The sequence below is a fragment of the Ailuropoda melanoleuca genome, chromosome 5 (genome assembly GCF_002007445.2).
Source record: "Ailuropoda melanoleuca isolate Jingjing chromosome 5, ASM200744v2, whole genome shotgun sequence".
Lineage (NCBI taxonomy): Eukaryota > Metazoa > Chordata > Mammalia > Carnivora > Ursidae > Ailuropoda > Ailuropoda melanoleuca.
In genome coordinates, this window is record NC_048222.1 from 25,444,022 (window position 1) to 25,468,066 (window position 24,045).

At 35.8% G+C, this 24,045-nt stretch overlaps 1 protein-coding gene across 6 annotated transcripts in view; it reads left to right on the forward strand.

Annotated features, from left to right (window-relative positions):
* Window positions 1–24,045, forward strand: part of EXOC2 (exocyst complex component 2) — a 608,573-nt gene that overhangs the window by 140,793 nt on the left and 443,735 nt on the right. For 5 of the 6 annotated variants that reach the window (XM_034660422.1, XM_034660426.1, XM_034660423.1 and 2 more), the window contains exons 14-22: window positions 4,513–4,578; window positions 4,752–4,909; window positions 5,314–5,435; window positions 7,226–7,287; window positions 12,381–12,461; window positions 12,928–12,987; window positions 13,899–13,960; window positions 17,555–17,621; window positions 22,083–22,199. In XM_034660422.1, coding sequence (XP_034516313.1) covers window positions 4,513–4,578; window positions 4,752–4,909; window positions 5,314–5,435; window positions 7,226–7,287; window positions 12,381–12,461; window positions 12,928–12,987; window positions 13,899–13,960; window positions 17,555–17,621; window positions 22,083–22,199 — 795 coding nt within the window. The remainder of the gene's footprint in view (window positions 1–4,512; window positions 4,579–4,751; window positions 4,910–5,313; window positions 5,436–7,225; window positions 7,288–12,380; window positions 12,462–12,927; window positions 12,988–13,898; window positions 13,961–17,554; window positions 17,622–22,082; window positions 22,200–24,045) is intronic. The other variant, XM_034660427.1, reaches the window with a different exon arrangement.

Here is a 24,045-nt window from a genome sequence, read left to right on the forward strand (position 1 = left end):
TTGGAGACCCAAGAATGCCCATGGTGTAGTTCCAATCTGAAAACCAAGAGGCTCGAGACCCAGGAAGTACCAGTGTTTCGGTTCAGTGTCCCTTTTCAAGGCAGTTAAGCAGGAAGAGTTTCCCCTCACTGGAAGGATGGTCAGCCTTTTTTTTTATTTTTTTCCTGTTCAGGCCTTCCACTGATTGGATGAGTTCCACCCTCATTAATGAGGGCAATCTGCTTTTCTTGGCCTACCAATTCAAATGTTAATCTCATCCAAAAACACTCTCACAGACATACCCAGAATAATGTTAAACAAATATCTGAGCACCCTGTGGCCCACTCAGGTTAACACACAGAATTAACCATCACGAGGTCCTTAACTTAGATTTTGCAGTTTAGAATTCTAGTGTCATTCTGTGCCTCTTCACATCACAGTGGGTGCTGGGTTCCTCAGCAACATCTTAATTCCCCACTTATAGGAGTCCTCCCAACCCCCAGTATTCACAGGAAATTCTTAAACTTCTGCTTATCCCTTTTGTTATCTTAAATCTCCAGGAGAAGCAGTGAGTCTGTTGGACTTTTCAGGAATATATCATAGGATTATGCCTGGCAGATCTCCTTCAAGGAGCCAGTTAGCCATGTGGAGACCCAGGACTTCAAGTTTTTTTAAAGAAGACCTTCAAATTTACCTAGTAGTATTCAGGGCCATCATACTTTCTGAAATATATCCCAGGATGTCCTGAAGAACCTTAACCCTAGGTGATCCTTCATTCACCAAATATTTATTGAATGTCCTAAACACACTGTATGACAGGTACTGATTCATGTATATACACACACATACACATGTATGTACATGTAACACATACATACGTAAATTTAAAAATATATAAATATATAAAATAGTGACCAAGATAAATATGACCTCTCCCTCCTGGAGAGACAGATTTTTTAAAAGTGTATCTTAAATTTTGCTAACAGCTATGAAAGAAACAAATAGGGTTCTAAGATAAAGAATATCAGTAGTGGGATGGAAGTCAGGGAAGATCTCTCTGAGGAGATGTCACAGAAACCAAAACTTGAAGCATGAGAAGGAAATAGCCACACAGAATTGGTGAGAAGACTGTATTAGGAAAAGACAATAGCACATTGCAAAGCCAAGGAAAAGAGCTTGGCATATTTGAAAAACAGAAGGAAAGTCAAAACATTCAGAGTATACTGAGCAGTGGGTTTAGGGTCTCAGGAGAAGCAGGAGATGAGGCTAGAGGAGGAGCAGGGACCAACTGACAGGGCTTCGTTATAGACCGTGGTAATGAATGTGTATGTACCCCAAGTATGGTGGGAAGCCATGGATAGACTCCAACTGATGGAGTAACCTGACCAGAGTTTTGGTTTTAAAAAGACCATTCTGGTTACCTGTTCAAGAATGAATTGGCAGGGAACAAAAGTCAGAGTGGGTAAACTATTGAAGTTTTCTGGGCAGAAAATGATGGTGTTTGGATTAAGGTTTTGTTAGTGGAGTTGGAGAGAAAATGATAGATTTCATTTGTATTTTGAGAGTAGTACTGACCAGACTTACCAATGGATCAGATGAGTAAGATGAGGACAAAAATTAACACAGAGCTACCAAATGGACTCTCAAATGAGTAGGTGTGCCATTTACAAAGACAGACTTGAAGAACATGCTTGGAGGAAAATGTCAGTTTTCTACTTTTAACGTATTGAGTTTAAGATTACTGTGAGTTATTCAAGAAGAGATATGAACTAGACAGTCTGAAATTCAAGAGGAAAGATTTGGGCTAGAAATACAAATTTGGAAGTGTGACATTGTGATTTATAATAAGAGATATATATGGTGGTCTTCTGGTTTTGGGCACGGAGCTCCTAAAACCCTGGGAATTTCCTTAAGGGAGGAGTGGGAAAGGTCTTTTGTTATGTTAATAATGTGACTTTTGTCGACACCTAAGGATGAGGGTGCTGATTGCTTGGATCACCAACCATGTTATCAGAGGGTTGGAATTTACAGTCTAACCCTCAGACTCTACAGAGGAAAATGGAACTGGAGGTTGAATCAGTTGCCAATGGCCAGTGATTTAATCAATCATGCCTATGTAATGAAGCTTCCATAAAAACCCAGAGGACAGGGTTCAGAGAACTTCCAGGTTGGTGAATGTGTGGAGATTCAGGAAGAGTGGCTTGCCCAGAGAGGGCATGGAAGCTCTGTACCCTTTTCTCATACCTTGCACTATGCATTTCTTCCACCTGGCCATTTCTGAGTTTTATCCTTTTATAATAAACTGGTAATCTTGTGGGGAAACACATTTCCTAGTTCTATGAGGTGTTGTAACAAATTAATTGAACCCATGCAGGGAATTATAGGAACCTCCAGTCTGTAGCCAATACGTCAGAAGCACAGGTGACAACTTGGTCTTGAGATTGGCATCTAAATGTGTGTTGGGGGGTGCAAATCTTGTAGGACGGAGCCTTTGACTTGTTGGATCTGACGTTATCTCCAGGTAGATTGTGTCAGAATTGAGTTGAATTGTAGGACACCCAGATGGCGTCTGGAGAGTTCCTTGTTTTTGAGGGAAAACTCCTCCCCCTACACACACATGTTGGAATTGAGGGCAGAATCCAAAGTAGGAAGGCACTAGATAGAAATGGTATTTGAAGCCTTGAAAATAAATTAGTGAGAGTGTATAGAGAAAAAAAGTGGCTAAGACTAAGACCTGACAAACTGCACTACTTAGAGAATAGCTAATTTATCACCTTGGTGAGCCGGGGGCCATTCATTTGCTTTTCTGCACCTAGGCCACTATATTGCCTAAAGTGTTACTTTGAATCAGAGTATCACACTTTGACAGAAACAGAAAGTAGGCTAACAGACTTTCAGGGCCAGTTGGACTTACCTGAGTGGTCATGACTCAGATGGGAGTCACTCTTGACATCTCTTTCTCACTGAAACACCCAGTAGAATTGTCAGGTTCAGTCACCTCTCCCTTGGAAGCCTGTGTCTAAGCCATCCACATGCGTTCATGCTCCACCTCCTTTTGTCTAAGGCGCTGTGATTGCTCACCTAGGTAAGTGCAGCATCCTTCTGACTGGCTGTGCTCCTAATACCAGCCCCTCTAGTCCCTTCTCACTGTTGCTTTAAAACACTTCAGTTACTTGTCATTTGTCTTAAAAATAAAGGGAGAAAAACGTCAGCCTCTAAGTGAAATTCTCATATACAAAGAATTTTGTGTATTGTTGCCTAATGAATTTAGGAATTTGCTTGTTGACTAATTACTAAGGTGAATTTTAGGTGTAGTTTTTTCAAAAATTAAACTTTGATTCTTTAAAAGCAAAAGTGCATGTCTACAAAGAAAAAATGATAAAAGCTATATAGTTTAATATAAAATTATAAAATAAATGTAAATTAGAGCCTGAAGAGGTATGTATGTATGTGTATGTTGACCACTTTTTATCAGGAATATCTGATGTTTTTGTTGAAAACATTGAGCAATCCTTACCCTTCTTTTGCTCATTCATATTAGTAATGCTCATTATAATAATGAACTCTATACAGTTTCTCTAGCTTATACCAAAAATATATATAACATTATTTGTATTTTAAAATTAACTTGAAGTCAGTTGTTGTTAACTTGAGAGTTCTCTTGACATGTCTCGAACCAATAATACATAAGCATTTTAACTTTAAAGGATAATTTCGTATTATGTTAGTGAAGTATCAGAATTTGCTTTTTCATCATACCGTTTTGTTATTACTTATTTGGAAAGTTTTCTAAGCTTATCCTTCTCAGGTATTTTATATGGTAATATTTAGTTGATTAGAAAATTTGGGAGTAAAAAGTTAACTGAAATCCAATTGAATAGATTTCTCTTTTAATCAATGTAGTCTTCCACTTATTACTTTCCGGAGAAAGAAATATCAAAGGAAAATATGGCTAGCAGTAAACAGATAAAAATTTAACTCTAGAGTTCAAGAACATATTCTCTCCTAAATTTGACTATAAAATCCCTGAAAGAATAGCAATTTATAATTTTTTAAAAATAAAATGCCAAATGTAATGTTCATTTATAAATGTTTAAGGGAAGGGAATGGATATCCTAAGATTCCTAGACATTAATCCAGAGTGTACTCTTCCTTTAGTTTCTTCGCTAGCTAATGAGAAATAGTATTGAGAAGGTTATCATGGGTATGATTTAGGTTTAACCATATACAATTATTGATGAACATGGCACATGAAATTCACCTACAAAAAGGTAATTTCTACTTAATTCTTGGGCTTATTTATGGAAATTGTACTTAAAGGTTTTTAGGAAGATGAATAACTTCTTTTTGGAATAAGGAAGTTTTTCTAATTAAGTCTGTTTTTAAATCAGAAACTCAGAGTATGTCTTAAACATTCCTTTCAGTCAAGTTAAAACCATATCTTATGCTCTCTTTATATACAACTGCTAAGGCATTTCTTATTTTTATCTGAAGACAACTAATATATTTGATTCTGCTTTTTTAATTTTTAAGACTGCAGAGAAATCAGGCCAGATTGAAAGATCAAAGAATGTAAGGCAAAGACAAAACGATTTTAAGGTAAGTTAAGGATAAGTATGTAGACTTTTTCACAGGGTAAGAGTTTCTCCACCAAAGTTACTGGAAATCTTTATCTACATTCAAACTATTCATCATTGTTCAGGCAGATTCCTTTAGTTGACTTAATCAAATTAATGACTTTTAATGCAGTTTTACTTTCATCATTGTCTTAGAAAATGATTCAAGAAGTAATGCAGTGTCTTGTGAAGTTGATCCGTGGAGCCCTGCTCCCACTCAGCATCCCAGAGTGTGGAGTGAGGCAGTATGGAGGCTGGGAGGTGAAGTCTGAGCTCTCAGGACAGTGGCTTGCTCATGTCATCCAGACCGTAAGGTAAATATGGACGCATTCTTCTGAAAAGAAGTAAAATTTTTTTGTCTTTTTGGGGAAAAAAAAAAAACACACATTCAGTTTGGGATATGATTTCTTAATATAGTCAACAAAGAATGTTACTCTGTCTTCTTGCCTCCAGTATTTCCTCTGTATCATAGTAGCATCTAAGCTCCTAAACCTTCCTGGTGCTTATGCTTGATGAGAATGTCATACTGAATGTGCATCTTTTTTATTGTTTAATTCAATATTACTGCTGTATTGTAATTCCTGTTATGGTTTTACTTTCCCCTTGCTTTCAGTATTATATTGTAGCTTATGACCTCCACAGGCTGGCCAAACTAATGACAGGAATTGCTTCAAGATCCCACTGTGCTCACTTTTGTTTTGTTGTGTCTCTTTCACAGGCTTACTTACGAATCATTGACTGCCCTTGAAATTCCTAATGACATGTTACAGACTATCCAGGATCTTATTTTGGATCTCCGAGTACGTTGTGTGACGGTCACATTGCAACACACAGCAGAAGGTATGTTAAGAAAAATTGATGATATTTGCTAAACAATGATTATCTGAATATGCCACCTCTTTCTAGCTTTTAACCCTTGAAAATGAGAACATTACTTTTATGGAAACTTGAATATTTTAGATCACAAATAGCTGCTCAATAGAATTTTTTTCCTTTTTTGAATATCTTCCCAAATCCTATTTACCTGAGATGCCAGACCATGCATAAATTAAAATGGTTGTACTTGAAAATATTTCAGGATATAAGAACATCCTTTATGGCAAATGTTAAGTAGAAAAAGTATAGTATAGGGGCGCCTGGGTGGCACAGCGGTTAAGCGTCTGCCTTCGGCTCAGGGCATGATCCCAGCATTCTGGGATCGAGCCCCACATCAGGCTCTTCTGCTATGAGCCTGCTTCTTCCTCTCCCACTCCCCCTGCTTGTGTTCCCTCTCTCGCTGGCTGTCTCTATCTCTGTCAAATAAAAAAAAAAAAAAATCTTTAAAAAAAAAAGAAAACGTATAGTATAAAATTAAAGTATGAATCCAATTTTGAAAGTATGTATGTATGTTTTATTTTATTTATTTATTTTTAAAAGATTTTGTTTATTTATTTGTCAGAAAGAGAGAGGGGGAGAGAGCACAAGCAGGGGAAGCAGCAGGCAGAGGGAGAAGCAGGCTCCTGCTGAGTAAGGAGCCCGATGCGGGACTCGATCCTGGGATTCTGGGATCATGACCTGAGCTGAAGGCAGACGCTTAACCAACTGAGCCACCCAGGCGTCCCTGTATGTATATTTTAAATATTTAGAAATGTCCATGTAAAATCAGAAGAAAGACCTGTAACAGTGGTTTATAAGTGATGCTCATTTTCTTTATACCTTTTAAAATTTTCAGGATTTTATACATACAATCATAAAAAGCAGGGTTATCTTTACAAAGCAGCCTTTTGAATATTAAATCTTTTCAAAGACAATTAAGAACATCATTACAAATGACATAAGCCATAACTGTCACCAGGACTTTGAAGTAAGGAGGTCATATCTTGGGGCACCTGGGTGGCTAAGTCAGTTAAGCATCCACCTCTTGGTTTCCACTCAGGTAATTATCTTACGGTTGTGGGATCGAGTCCGTTGGCTCTGTACTCAGTGTGGGGTCTGCTTCAGATTCTCTCTCCTCCTCCCTTTCACCCGTGCTTTCTCTCTCAAATAAATAAATAAAATCTTAAAAAAAAAAAAAAAAAAAGAAGGTCACATCCCTACGGAATTGATGACTAAATATACTGTGTCAACAGAAAGGGAATAGAATCCAGGTGAGAAACAGCAGTGTCCACTGAATTTACCTGCTCCCCACAAGGACCTGAGACAGCCTAAAATGCTAAAAGGTTTGGACGGGTAGCATTCCTTTGCCAATCATCAGAACTGTCTAGAATTAAAACAGAATATAAATTTTTCATCAGGTATTTTAGGAAAAAAATGTTTTGTAGTTTATTTTGTACATGTTGAATATTTTCAAATGTGCCTTGAATAAGTAATAAACCATTATATAAAGTTGTCATTAAGCCTAGCTTAGCCGTCTCCAAATTGTACTAAATTTATTTACATTAATGTTTTGTGAAAAAAATCCAGGAAACAATACACATTTAAATCCTTGAGTCTATCAGAATTATGTTTTATACTTATTACCTATTTTTCATTTTTTTACAAACCCATATAAAATAACAGTGAAAAACCATAACCTTTTTAGATTTTTATCTCTATAAAGTTCAGTGAGATAATTATAATAAAAAATACTTGTGTGCTTATTTTCTCTGTAGAAATAAAGAGATTAGCTGAAAAGGAAGACTGGATTGTCGATAATGAAGGACTGACTTCTCTTGTAAGTTTAAATTGTTTTCAGTGATTAATCATTAGCATATATTATATTCAAAATAAAGATTTATTAATAAGCATGTATTCTTTGCATTGTAATTCTAAATCATTTCTGGAAATAGAAAAAGAAACTTCTTTAAGTTTTCCTTTTCAGAGCCATTTTTGCTTAACACTAACCACAAATACCTAAAAATTAATAAAAACAGTGGCTTTCTTTTAGAGTGCTCTTTCTTAATCATGTGTCACTATTGTTTGTTTGCGTTACATTTTAAAATAGATTGTGTATCATCTATCCATCAGATGGGACTTTTAGATTTTCAAAATACTTTTGAAAATAGTTTTCATGATATACTGTGTTTTTACATCTGTTGCTTGGATTCCCACAATGATCCTGTAGGTGGGTGTATCAGTTAAATTGACATTCAGATGCTAAAACATTGAGAGCCTTTAGACAAGATGGGCATTTCTTTTTTCTCTAACGTTAAAGAAATTAGGACTGGTGTGGCAGCTTAGTCATGCAATCAATACGCAGGACTTCTTCTCACTTTCTTCTTTGTGATCCTTATTGTGGCTTCTGTCTCAGGATGGACTCATGATCACAAGAACGCTGCTGTAGTTCCAACCACCGTGGCCTCATTTCTGTCATGGGAAATGTCCAGCACTTTCTTAGGAGCCACAGCTGGCCATTCTTCCTACATCTAAATGACTAGAATTTATTCACATGCCCATCCCTGTCTATGGTCGAAGCTGGAAAAATGCACTTTTTTTTTTTTTTTTTTTTAGCAGAGCACATTGTTAATCCCAACAGTTTCTGTTTTACCTTAGTAAGAAAAATGGAGAAAAATACATCTGGGAGAGGCAGTTAGGTTTCTGCCTATTTAGTAGATGAGGAAACTAGAATAAAATGGTTTGACTTGCCCAAATTTACAAATAGTGGTGAATGAGCTTGTTGAGAGGCAGTGATCTCATGTAATGATATTTCTTCATTTCCTCAAATTGCTCACCTTTTTTTTTTTTTTCAATTACTATACTTCTTATAGATAGTCTTCCTTTTGGAGTTGGGGAATTTTTGACAAGTTGAAATTCTTTTTTTCTATTCCTCTAAGTACACTAAAATGTACCTTACTTTATATAACAGTATGGTTTAGAATAGCAGTGCTTACATACAAAATTTTGTAAAGTAAATCATGTTTGACATTAGGGAAATTTATTATTTTTAATAAATCTATTATAATTATATTTTAAAGGATTTGTTTTTAATAAAAATTAGCTTTAGTTTATTTGACTTATTCTGCTTTTCATAATTACTTAAATACAAACTATCCTATAACTAACTCTGTTGTACTAAATACTTAGAGAAAGGAGATGTGGAGTAGACCTTCATGGTTCAATACAGCAGCCATTTGAGACATGGCTTGTGTAAAATACATACCAGATTTCAAAGACTCAGCACACAAAGAATGTAAACTATCCCAACTTTTTATATTGATTACATGTTGAAATAATATTATGTCATATTGCATTACATGAATTATATTAAAATTAATTTTTTTCTTTTAATTTTCTTAATGTGTTTACTAGAAACTCTAAAATTATATATGTGACTTACGTTTGTGGCTCACATTATACTTCTTTTCAACAGTGCTGCACTGGGTTTAGAATCATAATCTGGTTCAGTCCTTAGTCATGCAGTCTTTTTTTTTTTTTTTTTTAAGTTTATTGGTTTGATCTCTACACCCAGCATGAGGCTTGAACTCACCACCCTGAGATCAAGAGTTGCATGCTTTTCTGACTAAGCCATCCAGGCAACCCAATAGCCATGCGCTCGTAAAGAAGCCACTTTACCTCTCTGGGTCCCAGTTAGTGCTTATATGATAGCTGCCACATCCGGGTCCCAGTGTATGCTTATGTGGTAGCCGCCATATCTAAGTTTGGTTGTTCGATTATAGTAATTAAACCTCTTTGAAAATATTCTGAAATGGTCACTATAGACTTGTTTGTAGTCAATTTTAAGTTTAACTATAATATAAAGAAACTATAACCATAGAATAACTTCATGTTTGTCACACATACAAGCTTAGAAGACTAAACTTTGTAGATGAATGACCCATAGAGAGTTACACTTCTGGTGTCAGCCATTGTATCTTCTAGCCAGATGTTGGTAAAGAAGTACGCTAACATAATAGTGTTGATAAAGCTGAGCATGTTTGAAGCTATCCAGTGTGGACCTCACTTCAGAAAAAAAGGTGAATCAGTGTGTTTTTTTTTTTTTTTTTTTAAATTTTTTTTTTATTTATTTATTTGACAGAGATAGAGACAGCCAGCGAGAGAGGGAACACGCAGGGGGAGTGGGAGAGGAAGAAGCAGGCTCATAGCGGAAGAGCCTGACGTGGGGCTCGATCCCACAGCACTGGGATCACGCCCTGAGCCGAAGGCAGACGCCCAACCGCTGTGCCACCCAGGCGCCCCTGAATCAGTGTGTTTTAAAAGTCAAAGATCCAGCTTAGTTTTTTCACCTGACATCTGTAAAATTCTTAAGACTTTGAGCAATGACTTAAATTGTCTCAAATTCTATTACATACTACCAATTTTTATTTTCTTAGCATTTCCATAGTACCAATCACATTTTTTGGAATAGGAATACATTTTTCTTTCCCTGGAATTTTTCATTTTTTAAAATTTTCAATTCTGAGAACTTTCTTCTTTCATAAGAACTGGAATGATTTGTGATAACTCCTACAGTCAGTGAAATTGGTGGTTCACTGACAATATGCAGAGTTAGTACTGTTTCTTTTTAAGAAAAAAAAAAGAGCAGATGTTTACACTAATCATTTACTCCCAGGTTAACTGAAACTACTTGAGTTCTCTGGTATTCCCTATCCGTTTATTGTGTTAATATAGATATAAAAATAAATTAAGAAAATCTAGTTCAGATATTAATGCAAGAAGTCTGAGTAACTGCATATGAACATCAACATTTAATTGCCCACAGTTGAATTTTGTATTTAATTCTCACATTATTAACATTTTATTATTAACATTATTATTATAACATTATAACATTTTATGTTTTTATTTATATATATTTATATATTATATATAACATATTATAACATTATTTATATATTATATATTATATATAGATAAAATATATATAACTATAATATATAATTATAATTATAGTGTTATAATGTTAATGTTATAATATGTTATATATAAATATAACATATATTTATATATATACATTTATATTTTATATATATAACATGTTATAACATTAACATTATAACACTATTATTATTATTAACATATTATTATTAACATCTTAGATTTTCCTAACTGTTGAGGCAGGTAGGTTGGAGGGATAAAGTCAGGTATCTAACAAACGTTTTGACTCTTGAAATACTTCTGTGCAGGTGGTATTTCATACTATATGCTTTTATTTTTATTTATTTTTTGGGTACTTAGAAGGTTTTTTTTATGGTGCCCTCTTGTGGCTTCAAAGTGCAGTACTAAAATGACATTAAGGTTGAGGCAATATTTTAGCTTTCATTAAGTCTGGGTTCCTTTTTGTAAAAAAAATAATCTTCTTTGTATACAGGTATCCCTTCTGTTAATTTTTTTTACCCCAATCTCTTTTAAAAGTTGAAGCATGTAATAAGGAGAGGTTCTGACTCCAGATTTTTGCGCAGAGCTTTTTTAGTTGAACTATGAGCCTGACGTAGCCTTGTGCCCCAGAGTAAGGCCCAGACCCTTAGCCTCGTCTTGTATTGCCAGGCTCCCGCGTAGTGGTCGTGATGCACTGCTGTTCTTGTAGTTCCACAGCCCCTTCGGGCTCTGCCCACCCTGGCCTAGGCACATGTTGTCCTGCTTCCCTGAGCTCACCACCCCCTTCCCGTATCTTTTAAGGGACTGACTCCTCTTGCCCTTCAAGTGTCAGCTTAAGTGTTTTCACAGTCTAAGGGGGGTTTTCTTTGTCCTAGTTGGAGCAGATTCCCTCCATCACCATCATTTTTCTCTGAGTTCCCATTTGTTGTTTTCATGGCGCTTATTCTAGTTTTTTCTTCTTTTTTTCTTTTTTTTTCCTAGTTTGCAATTGACTTATTTTATTTCTAGGTTTTGGGGGGGGGTTTGGTTTTTTGGTTTTGTTTTGCAAAAAGTGACAGTTTTGTTGACTGTGACTTTTATGGTTGTGTCTTCTACCCTAGTGTATACACTTAAAGAGAACTCTGTCTATCTTACTCCTGTATCCCCATCACCTAGAGTATGCCTGGCACAAAGTGAAACCTTAAATACAATAGGAGCTAAGATGTTATGATTCATTCAGACTTATCTTGAATGCCATTTGTTGGACATATCTTCAAGTTTTATTTTCTGACTTAATGTATATCAAAAATAACTGTAATGACTTTTGAATTAAAGATCATGGACCTCCTACAAATAAGTATTAGTAACATTAAATTTTGAACAGTACCAGACATATAGAAGATCTAGGAGACTGAGCCGGTGTTTAAGTATGAAGTTTTTTTTTTAAGTGTTTAAAGTATGAACTTGGGGGCACCTATTTTTCAAAAAATTTTCCTATTGGGCCTATCTTTAAACTGCTTAAAAATAAGATTTTCTTGGGGCGCCTGGGTGGCTCAGTCAGATAAGCATCTGACTCCTGATTCCGGCTCAGGTCATGATCTCAGGGTAGTGGAATGGAGCCCCACATCGGGCTCCCCTCTGAGTGTGAAGTCTGCTTAAGATTCTCTCTCCTTCTGCCCCTCGTCCCTCCACTTGAGCATGCTTTCTCTCTCAAAATAATAATAATAAAATCTAAACTTGTTATATCTGTTCTTTATCAGGTCATTTGCCACTCAGAAGAATAGATGTATTTTAGAATCTCAAGATTTACCCATTTTTAAATATCAAGTGGAAACATGCCAAATCTAAATCTTGATGACTAGAAGATAATCTGTCAATTTGTCGGCATCTGTTTTCCTTTCAATAAATCTGTAAAATTGAGAGTTTTGGGCCATAATTTGCTTCTGTTAAATGTCTTAATAACCAGTGCTTATTTTTGAATTTTAAGATAATGCATTTTTTTTATTCCTTCAGCCATGTCAGTTTGAACAGTGCATTGTACATTCTCTGCAGTCACTTAAAGGAGTTCTAGAGTGCAAGCCTGGAGAAGCCAGCGTAAGTTTTCTGTTCTGTAAATTCAACTTCTCTTTCAGACTTCCGCAGGAACCCTTGGGAATCACAGTTGTAAATGAGTCATTTCAGCACAAGAGAGCTTTTCCCGAAGCCGCTTGCTTGTTTTATTTCATTTAACTGCGTAGGCTGTCAATTTCTTGGTTCCATGATAGGCTCTTGGCAGTTAAAATGTGAATATAAGTGTCGTAGGTAGAGTAATTGGAATCAGCGACACTTGTATACAGAGAGAATGACTGACCTGAATGTTGTCAGGCAGCTCCATGCCAGTGTATCCTCAGGCCAAAAACACTGCCTGGAGGGCAGCTCTTTATTCCTGTCCCTTTCAGAGTAAGGTTACCCACACTGGAAGCAGTTTCCCATGTGTGAATTTTTTTTTATCGAGCTTCATAAATACAAAGTTTTGTTTTCTTAGCGAAGTCAAAAAAACTTACCAAATTCTTCTTTATAGGTCTTTCAGCAACCTAAAACACAGGAGGAGGTCTGTCAACTAAGCATCAGTATCATGCAGGTAATATGTAAAAGCACTGATGCCCTGAAACCTGAAATAAAGCACATTATAGTACTCCCTATTAATAATATATATATAACATTCTTTTTTCATCTTGTCTGAGTCCATAATAGTTTATGGCAAGTAAGGTAACAGAGTTCAAGGTAAGATTAATTCCAGCTTGTTCTAGCAATACCCCTTTATATTATACTTCCTTTTTTTGTGTTTTCCTCCTACTTCACATATATTTCTGTTACAGAACAAATTAAATGGCATGATAGTTGTTTACATTGTATCTAGAGCGTGAAGTTCTTTGATTGGGACCAGTGTTTGCGAGAACGTAACAAAGCTGAGCATGTGATTGAGTGGATGAAACGAAGGAAAAGGTCTTTTTCCTAAAATATATTCAGGAATTTATAGTTGGATCAAAACATAGGTGCTTTTAATCTTTCATCACTTATGTTATATACATTGGCATGTAAATTCCAATGCATACTTACAGAATATATATACGGGATATATATTCTATCAGTTCTGGGAGATTATCTGTACATACATACATATCACTTATAGTATATATAAATATATATTTGTATATGTAAGTATATGTTTGGGGTTTTTTATTTACAAAGGATTATTGGGGCACCTGGGTGGCTCAGTTGGTTTAGAGTCCAACTTTTGATTTCAGCTCAGGTCTTGACCTCAGGGTCGTGAGATTGAGCCCTGTGTCAGGCTCCGGTGCTGGGCATGGAGCCTGCTTCAGATTCTTTCCCTCCCTCTGCCCCTGCCCCCTCCACGTGTGAGTGTACATGCACACACTCTCTTTTTAAAAAAAGGGGGGGGAGAATTTATTTACAGAAAATTAGTTTTCATGTCCAAATGGATTAGTATCTAAGAATTCATGTTATTGAAATTTCTTATTTTTGACTTAGATTTTTATATACTGTCTGGAACAGTTGAGCACTAAGCCTGATGCAGATGTAGACACTACACAGTAAGTAAGCAAACTGGTCTCATTGATGCGCTTATGAGGGTTAAAAATACAGGCTAGTATTTTATATGTAGTCTTATATCCTAAGACAATAAGAGCGAGATTGTGTATATTAAACTTATATTTTTATATATTTGATCTATATTTTTATATAATTTCTTTATCTTCTAAACTCATCTTAGCATTCCTAGAGACATGTTGAGTAAGCTGAACATCTGATTAACTTACTAATTATTGAAAGCAACAAGTTCTATAAATAATAAGAATGAAAGTTAAAATATATAATTCCTAGTTGATAACCTTTAGAATTCTGATGTTAGAGAATTAGCAATACTCTTGTTAAAGACTGATTTTTCTAGTGGGTCGAGCTTAATTTGAGCTCCAGAGGATACATGTAGATTCTTATATTTACAAATTCTGGTAATAATTCTTTTATAATATTGTTCTGTAGGATCTTTTAGTAATGTAATTTATCTGAATGATATTGAGTGATATGTGGCGTGTGTAACTTCTGTGCTAAGGTTTATGCTCTAACACAGAAAATACTGAAATAAATGCCTCTTAAGTCTATAATTGGTAATTTGAGAAGTTTTCCATGTATGTGATTTTCTTGGTATTGGTTTTTGCCTCTCAGTATATAATACTACTACCTCTTTGAGACTTAATATTGAACTGTAGCTTTTCTGTCATTTGATTTTATATGTTTAACACAATCCACCAGGAATTTGTATTGCTAATCAGTTTGCTGATATTGTTGATTAAATGTCTTTCCTTCTGTTTTGTTTTGTTACAATTTCTTTTTCAGACACCATTGAATTCTAATACATAGTGCTAGATATTTCTGAACTTTTCTTTTTTTATTTTAAGCTCCACATACTGTGTTACCTTAGTTTTAGGTGTACAGTATAGTGATTTGACAGTTCTGTACATCACTCATGCTTATCACAACAAGTGCCCTCCTTAATCCCCATTACCTATTTTACCCATTCCCCACCCTCCCCCCTCTGATAACCACCATTTCTTTAAAATTAAGAGTCTGTTTCTTGGTTTGTTTCTCTCCCTCTTCCTCCCATTGTCTATTCATTTTGTTTCTTAAATTCCACATATGAGTGAAATCATAGGGTATTTGTCTCTCTCTGACTGACTTATTTCACTTAGCATAACACTCTTTAGCTTTATCCATGTTGTTGCAAATGGCAAGATTTCATTCTTTTTTTGGCTAAGTAATAATCCATTATGTATACATATATATACATTATACACACACACACACACACACACCCCACATCTTCTTTATCCATTCATCAGTCGATGGACGCTTGGGCTCCTTCCATAATTTGAGTATTGTTGAAAATGTGCTATAAACATCACGATGCATGTGTCCCTTTAAATCAGTATTTTTGTATCCTTTGGGGAAAGAGCTTAATAGTGCAATTGCTGCATCATAGGGTAGTTCTATTTTTAACTTTCTGTGGAACCTCCATACCCTTTTCCAGACTGGCTGTACCAATTTGTATTCCCACTAACAGTGCATGAGCATTCATTTTTCTCTACATCCTTGCCAACACCTAATGTTTCTTATATTGTTGATTTTAGCCATTCTAACAGGTGTGAGGTGCTATCTCATTGTATCTTTGATTTGCATTTCCCTGATGATGAGTGATGGTGAACAGCTTTTCATGTATCTGTTGGCAGTCTGGATGTCTTTTGGAGAAATGCCTGTTCATGTGTTCTGCTCATTTTTAAATTGGATTATTTGTTCTTTGGGTGTTGAATTTTGTAAGTTCTTTATATGTTTTGGATACTAACTCTTTATTGGGGGTGTCATTTGTAAATATCTTCTCTCATTTTGTAGGTTGCATTTTAGTTTTGTTGATTGTTTTCTTTGCTGTGCAGAAGCTTTTTATTTTGATGTAGTCCCAGTGGTTGATTTTTGCTTTTCCCTTGCATCAGGGAAGTTATCTAGAAAAAGTTGCTCTGGCCAGTGTCAAAGAGGTTACTGTTCTAGGATTCTTACGGTTTCAGGTCTCACATTTACGTCTTTAATCCATTTTGAATTTATTTTTGTACATGGTGTAGTAAAGTGGTCCAGTTTCTTTCTTTTGAATGTTGCTGTCCAGTTTTCCCAACTCCTTTGTTGACTGTCCTTTTCAAATTGCATATTCTTCCCTGCTTTGTCAAAGATTTAAGTGACCAGGGGCGCCTTGGTGGCTCAGTCGACTGTTAAGTATCTGCCTTCAGCTCAGGTCACGATCCCAGGGTCCTGGGATCAAGCCCGGCATCGGGATCCCAGGGTCCTAGGATCAAGCCCTGCTCAGCGGGAAACCTCCTTTTCCCTCTCCCACTCCCCCTGCTTGTGTTCCCACTCTCTCTCTCTCTCTGTCAAATAAATAAATAAAATCTTAAAAAAAAAAGATTAAGTGACCATATGATATCAGTTTATTCTTGGTTTTCTGTTCTGTTTCATTGATCCATGTGTCCATTTTTGTGCCAGTACCATATAGTCTTGATCACTACAGCTTTGTAATATAACTTGAAGTCTAGAATTGTGATACCTCCAGCTTTGCTTTGCTTTTCAAGATTGCTTTGGCTATTTGGGGTCTTTCGTGCTTCCATACAAATTTTAGGATTGCTTGTTCTAGTTCTGTGAACAATGCCATTGGTATTTTGATAGGGATTGCATTAAAAGTGTAGATTGCATTGGTTAATATAGACATTTTAACAATATTTGTTCTTCCAATCCATAAGCATGGAATGTCTTTCCATTTTTTTGTTCATCTTCAATTTCTTTCATCTGTGTTTTATAGTTTTCAATGTACAGATCTTTCACCTGTTTGGTTAGGTTTATTCCTAGGTGTTTTATTATTTTTGGTGCAATTGTACATGGGATTTTTTTCTTAATTTCTCTTTCTGCTGCTTCATTATTGGCGTATAGAAATGCAACGGATTTCTGTACATTGATTTTCTATCCTACAACTTTACTGAATTCATTTATTCTAGTAGTTTTTTGGTGGAGTCTATATTTCTGAACTTTATTTCTGTTCCATTGGTTAGGTTTAAGGAAAAGAATTCCTGCTAAAGTGTATATTAGCATTCTGTTATATCAATTGATCAGTAGATTCTAGCATTTCCTCCCCTGCAATTTTGTGTCTTTGGTCACTTGTTGGTTATTAGCTAATTTCCTAACTCAGCTCACCTGTAAGTGGTTTATTATGAAAAGGAACTTGAAAAAGCCCTCTGGAGATTCTGATAGTCAAAAACATTTCAATTAATTTGAGTCTGTACCTAAAAATTAAATTAATAGGTGATTTAAAAATCACCCCTTTGGTGATTTTTATAAAATTTAATTGAATATCAAGAAGACCCAAATGTCATATGGCCTATATTAATAGATAGCCTATAGTGTGTACTTTGAGCTGTTAATTGTTAAATACAAAGACAGAGTTATGTAATTTTTGACCAGAGATTTTAAAGTCAAGTTTATATAAAGTTCACTGCATTTTTTTATTGAGTTGTGATAGATATACAACGTTAGAGTAACATTGTTAATTTTAGTGCTTTAATTGTCACTGTTCTCTTACTTGCTTCTGTGTTTAGTCTTTCCATTGATGTATCTTCTCCAGATTTGTTTGGAAGTATCCATGAAGACTTCAGTTTGACTTCTGTGAGTAAGATGATAAATAGAAAGCTAAGCATACCAGACTTATAAATCATTCTAAATTACTTTGACTGCTATTGTATTCCTGCTGTAGTATACTATTCTATAATTTGGAGCTATGTTTTGTTTTGTGAAAATTTTAGTAAAAATATAATTTTCTGTGTATTCCACAACTTAAAAACTTTTTAGTCGAAGTTATAACTTAAGTAGTTCTGTCTACTCCCTGCATCGTGCAAGTTCGTGAGTGTGAAATAGGTGCCTGAGCAGTTCCCTGGTGTTTGAAGGTTGGAGAGGAAGCAGAAGACGGGCCCATCTCCCCATAGTTTTCCTCTCCAACTAGAGAAGCTCTGCTTTTCTCTGTTTTATTTCTGTAAGTTCCCTGCTAGCATTTCATTTGAACATAAAGTTCTGTGGCAAAAACAAAGCCATGCCACCTTTTATATATGTCCACTTACATCTTTCTTTTAGCATGTACATGTCTTTAGGGATGATTCACACACATACTTTATTCATACATATAAAATATGTATTTATATATATTCATTTATAAATTCAGCTCTTGAAATCCAAACCCATCTGTCTTAAAAAAAATAACCCTCTCTGGTTTGTCATTTGCTTAGGGCTGTATCACACATGTATCATGTGTGTGTATACATGTATGTGTGTATATATGTATGTGTATTTCTCAAGAAAGAAAACGTATGACCAAAATTTCCTGCCCTGTATCATTCCCACAGTTATTATAAGTGTGAATTTCTAAATAAGGAATTTGTTATATTAGGAAAGATTAAAAATTCAGTTTGGGACCAGATGTATTAAATAAATGACATTCAAGCAGAGATATTTAATGGGTGGTTAGACATACTTGTCTGGACCCCAGGAGAGAAATCTAGAAACAGATTTCTGAACCAGTAATATAAAGTTGGCCCTTGAGCGATGAGGGGGTTAGGGGCATCGATGCTCTGTTCAGCCGAAAATCCATGTGTAACTTTTGATTCACCTAAAACTTAACTACCAATAGTCTACTGTTGAGCAAAAGCCTTACCAATAACAGGCAATTAACACGTTTTGTATGTTATTATTATATGCTGTATTACAATAAAGTAAGTTAGAGAAACAGTGTTAACCAAAGTCACAAGGAAGAGAAAATACATTTACAATACTGTACTGTATGTATCAAAAAATTTGCATATAAGTGGACCAGTGCATTTCAAACCTGTGTTGTTCAGGGGTAAACTGTATAAGCAATATAAGGCCCGGGAGTGGATGAGTATACTAGGAAAAATACTAGTAGAATGAGAGGAGGGCCAAATATATAAAAATAACATAGGGGGTACCAGTATTTAAGGGATGGCCAGAAACAGAGAGCCTCAAAGTTCCCAAAAAAGAATGAGAGAGAGAGAGAGAAGAAAATCCAGACGGAACAATGTTCCTGAGAGAGATGGAAAAGATCATTTAAACAAAGGAGTGTGTATCAGTATTGCAGACTGGTAGAAGATCAGGTGGGTGACCAACGTAATAATAATATAATAATAAAGAAAAAGATCAGGTGGGGTCAGATGAAAACTGGAGCATTTTGGGCTGGGCGGGTAGGTGGTCATTTGTTACTGTAGGAGAAGCATATCAGGGGCACCTGGGTGGCTCAGTCGTTAAGCATCTGCCTTCGGCTCAGGGCATGATCCTGGCGTTCTGGGATCGAGCCCCGCATCAGGCTCCTTCGCTGGGAGCCTGCTTCTTCCTCTCCCACTCCCCCTGCTTGTGTTCCCTCTCTTGCTGGCTGTCTCTCTCTCTGTCAAATAAATAAATAAAATCTTTGAAAAAAAAGCATATCAGTGGATTGCTAGTGGGCTATCTGTGTGCACTGGCTCAACATCAGATAGGAGCTGAGGAAGTTGATGTGAGTTTAGCCCATTCCTTGCACTGTGAACATAGTAGACTAGAGAAAGACACAGGCTGGAGGAAAGAGCCTTCTAAATTGAGAAGGGCCTTATGAGCTATTGGGCTAACTGTGCTTTTTTTCTCTGTCCTTTAGAGCAAGCCTAATTTCTACATGACAGTCTTTTCAGTGTTTGAAAACATTTGTTGTGTGCCTAAATCTTTTAGGCACTTCCTACCCGATATGGCAGTGGTTCTTCTCTTAGTCTACTTCTGTCCTTTTTCAAGGGTGGGAGTACAGGACTCTGATGTGGCCCTGGCAACTGGGAAGCAGCCAGAACTGTACCTTAGATTACATTTCTGTTGACTCACATTGAGCTTACTGTCAGCCACACCCCAGGTGTTTTATACTTGCTTCTTCCAGTCACAGGACCTTATCTCTTCCATTTTACTCCCTAAAATTGTTCATTTGGTACCAAATTCAATTTCTGTGTTTCTCTGCATTTGAAGGATATCTCATTAGATTTGACCCAGATTATTGAGGTCTTCTTGGGGTCTTATTCCATTATTCAGCAGAGAGGCAGTTATGGTAAGATAGACGTCCAGGTTTGGCGCCAGAAGATAACTAACTTTGCTTCCTGGTCTTCTTCTTACTAACTGAATAATCTTGGGCATGTCATTGGGGTGTCCAGTTTTCTCCTGGACAAAATTGGGATGGTAATGTCTACATCTCAGAGATCCTGTGAGAAATAATTGAAATAACACATAATTAGCAAATACTACCTTTGATAAGTTGAGTTGTTATTTTCCAACATACATATTCATCTAAGTTGCTAATAAGCTTTTAATTAATCATTAAAGTTTAAGAATTTGATTATTGTAGTGTTCAATTATTCTTCCCACTTTCACTTCTTCTGATTGGTTAGATTTGGAAAGAAATACAATTACCAAGAGTAAGACTTCAAATCACTCAAATTATTTTTCCATTTTGGGGGAAGAACAATGCAGATTACAGGAAGAAAAATCAAAGAGAGTTTATTAACAGGGCAAAGAAGATACAGCAGGCTCAGGGGGTCTGTTAGACTATAAGGTTAATATTTGGAGGAAAAGATAATTGAGGATTGATCTTATAACTGAAAAACCAGTTGAGATTTTTGCACAGTGCAGCATGTTTAGAGTGGTTTACTTTATTTCACGTTCTTTATGAGGACCACATAATGGTAATACCAGGTATGGGGCAAAAGGGAATATACTCCTTCCCCAGACTGGCCTGTGTGCCTATGCAGTGCTGCTTTCTTTCTGGTTCTCACTTGCCATTTATTCACAAAATGTGAAGGAATGATGTGTATAACAGAACCCTGTTTTCCTTGTTTTATAATTTATTTCCCATCCATAGATTAATTCAAGGCCATTCACAACCTTTCATTTGTTTGAAGGTACTTTAATAACTCCTTGCCCTTTAATTATATTTGTTGATGACCAAAAAGGGCATTGAATAGGCCACACTGTGCCAGCAATAAAGATAATAATATTTTAAATAAAAAAATTTAGGAAGTTTTAAAATTTTTAATGGATCTAAATGAAATTATTGGGAGATATAAGCTGTACTGGGCAACTTGAGATCCCTCAAGATAGGGATCTATTTATTTTCCTCATTTATTATATTCCTTTTAGTATAAGTTATATACAAAACAGTAAGCAAAATATGGCTTAAAATTTTTTCTGGAAAGTAGTTTTGCCTTAATGTTTAGTCAAGAGATCTTAAATCAAAGCTCTTAATTAGTCACTGTTGTTCTAGAGAATGCTCTCACACTGAGAGGGCATGGGAAAGTGTTCTTGGTGAGCCACAGCAGTGATGATAACTGCCATTCCTGGAATTTTGTTTACAAGAGTAGTTCTTCTGAACTGTAAAATGATGTTTATTCATCAGCCTTGGGGTCTGGTAATTTTAATAAGCAATTACCTTAAAGTGGCTAGAACCCTGGAGAACATAGAATTCATATTCTAGTCTTCTTCATAACTGATACTATGGGAGAGTTCCCTAGCCTCTGTCCCATCACTCCTCTTAAGAGGGAAACTATTCTACATAAAATGCATCTGTGATGGCCCAGTTTTTGGGAGGAGCCCATCGTATGTCTGGCATTATAATTCTCTTTCAAGTTATGAAAAATTTATAAATTATTTTCTATGAATTTTTGCAATTTTTGTAATTATTTTAAAATATCCGTTTTTATAGCTTTTTTTGCTGCAAAAATATTAGGTAGAATAACCAGTAAAGTAAACCACTTTCACAAGAACAACAGCTGATCCTACCTTAGTCGTTAGCTGTTTTTCCATACAGCTATTAAATTTCAAAGGCTGCATTATTTGATTCTTTAGTGCATTATGTAATAACAAGCAGTTATAGAATATAATTATAGAATTACATTGTTTCTCTCTATATTATTATTGGGGAAAAAGGAAACCAAGAAAAACAAAACATTGAATACTGATATTAAACATGAGGAGATTATAATTAAATTTAATAAATGATAAGTGTTACCCAGTTTGTTACTATAAATGTGATTTTCTAAACATTTGTTTTGCTTTTAGGAACAGAGACTTCTGATAGTCCTAAGTAACTGCTGCTACCTAGAACGTCACACCTTCCTAAATATAGCAGAACATTTTGAAAAGCACAACTTCCAGGGAATAGAGAAAATAACACAGGTAAATGAATTATGTTAAATGAACAAGTTGGTGGTTTTATCCATTTAGTTTCCAAACTATTGTCTTAGTACCCTCTCTCTTTTACTTTTCCTATACTTTTCTGTCCTTACCCTCCGCACACCCCTCTACCTTCTCCATCTTCACCCCACTCTGGCTTTGAATGATTCCTGCTCTTCTCACCTTGAATCATTGATTTAATATTCTCTTCTTTTCTCTAGATCAAAGCTTTCTCAAGGCAAAAGCTGATTTACTCCCCACCAAAGCTGCTCAGAGTAAGGGAAGGAAATAGGAAGGAAAGGCATCAAACCCAAATCTTTAAGAATCATCTCAAATTTGGCTCCTTTTAGGTTAAAACTTTTACTTTAGAGCCAACAGCAAACTCCCTGCGCCTGCAGATAAGTCACCTCTTCCTGCTTACTCGCACCTCTTCTTCCTCTCCCCCTTTCCAAATGACCACAACGATGCTTTTGCTTTTTACTACTTAAGCATGGGCACAGGTGCTCAAGCGCAGAGACACACAGACAAAGACACACACATGAGAGTGACTTACAACAGCTATGGGAGGCTTAGTAACTGACCTGAAAAATACATGCTCTCCACTCTCTAATCCATGGATGTAGCAAAGTTGGACAAAAATGAGTGCTGTAGGGGTGCCTGGGTGGCTCAGTCGTTAAGCGTCTGCCTTCAGCTCAGAGCGTGATCCCGGAGTCATGGGATCGAGCCCCACATCAGGCTCCTCCACTGGGAGCCTGCTTCTCCCTCTCCCACTCCCCCTGCCTGTGTTCCCTCTCCCTGGCTGTCTCTCTGTCTGTCAAATAAATAATAAAATCTTTAAAAAAAAAATGAGTGCTGTAAAAATCAATGGAGTAGGTTTTTCTTTAGATGTTATACTTTGTTTATATTTTTTCAAGTAAGCAGAGAAGGAAAAAATGAAGCAACCTTCTAATTAAAGGTTGGTTGGTTCTTGGGCAAAGGTTTATCAGATTTCTAAGTAAAACTAAGCTAGAACCACTTTTACAGTTTTCTCAGTGCAAAAAATAAGAATGATAATGATCTTGTTAATCTTAAAATCAAAAAGTACTCTTGATGGATTGCATACTTTTTACAAATGATAGTTATGGTTTGTGAACTAGAAATGGATTTTTTTTTTCAAAGAATGAAAATGTCAAAGTGGGTGGCTCTGTCTTGTTTTCCTGCCTTTTCGTAAAGATTAATCATCCTGATGAGAAATGTGACTTAAGGCTGTAGGGCCAAATGTTGAGTTTATTTCCAGAAATTTTTGGGTTGAGAATTGCAAGGTGCTCCTTGCAGTAAAGAATTAGTATTTGTAGAAAGTAGGCACTTTGTTTTTGTGCAGTGACAATAGTGACACAAATATATTTATTAAAGAACAGTTTTTTTAAATTATTTAAAAATATGTGAAATGATTAGTAATTGCATATAAGAGAAGCAGGAAGTTTGGTTCTCTTTAGGTTTTTACAAAGTTATAAGTAGTAACTGTTGATTCAGTTTACATCATAAAGAAATAGAATGAAGTTGACATACAAGTAGGCTTTGATATCCTTCCTAGTCTTGTTGATATCATTTGTTTTCAAAGATTTATTTATATATTTGATGGGGGGGGAAGGGCAGAGGGAGAGAAAGTCTCAAGCAGACTCTGCACTGAGCAAGGAGCCTGTCCTGGGGCTTGATCCCATGACCCGAGATCATGACCTGAGCCGAAGCCAAGAGTTGGACACCTAACTGACCATGCCACCCAGGCACCCCACTTTTAAAAAAGATTTATTTATTTATTTTAGAGAGATATATAGAGAGAGAGTTGTTATCATTTTGAAACCAAGGTAAT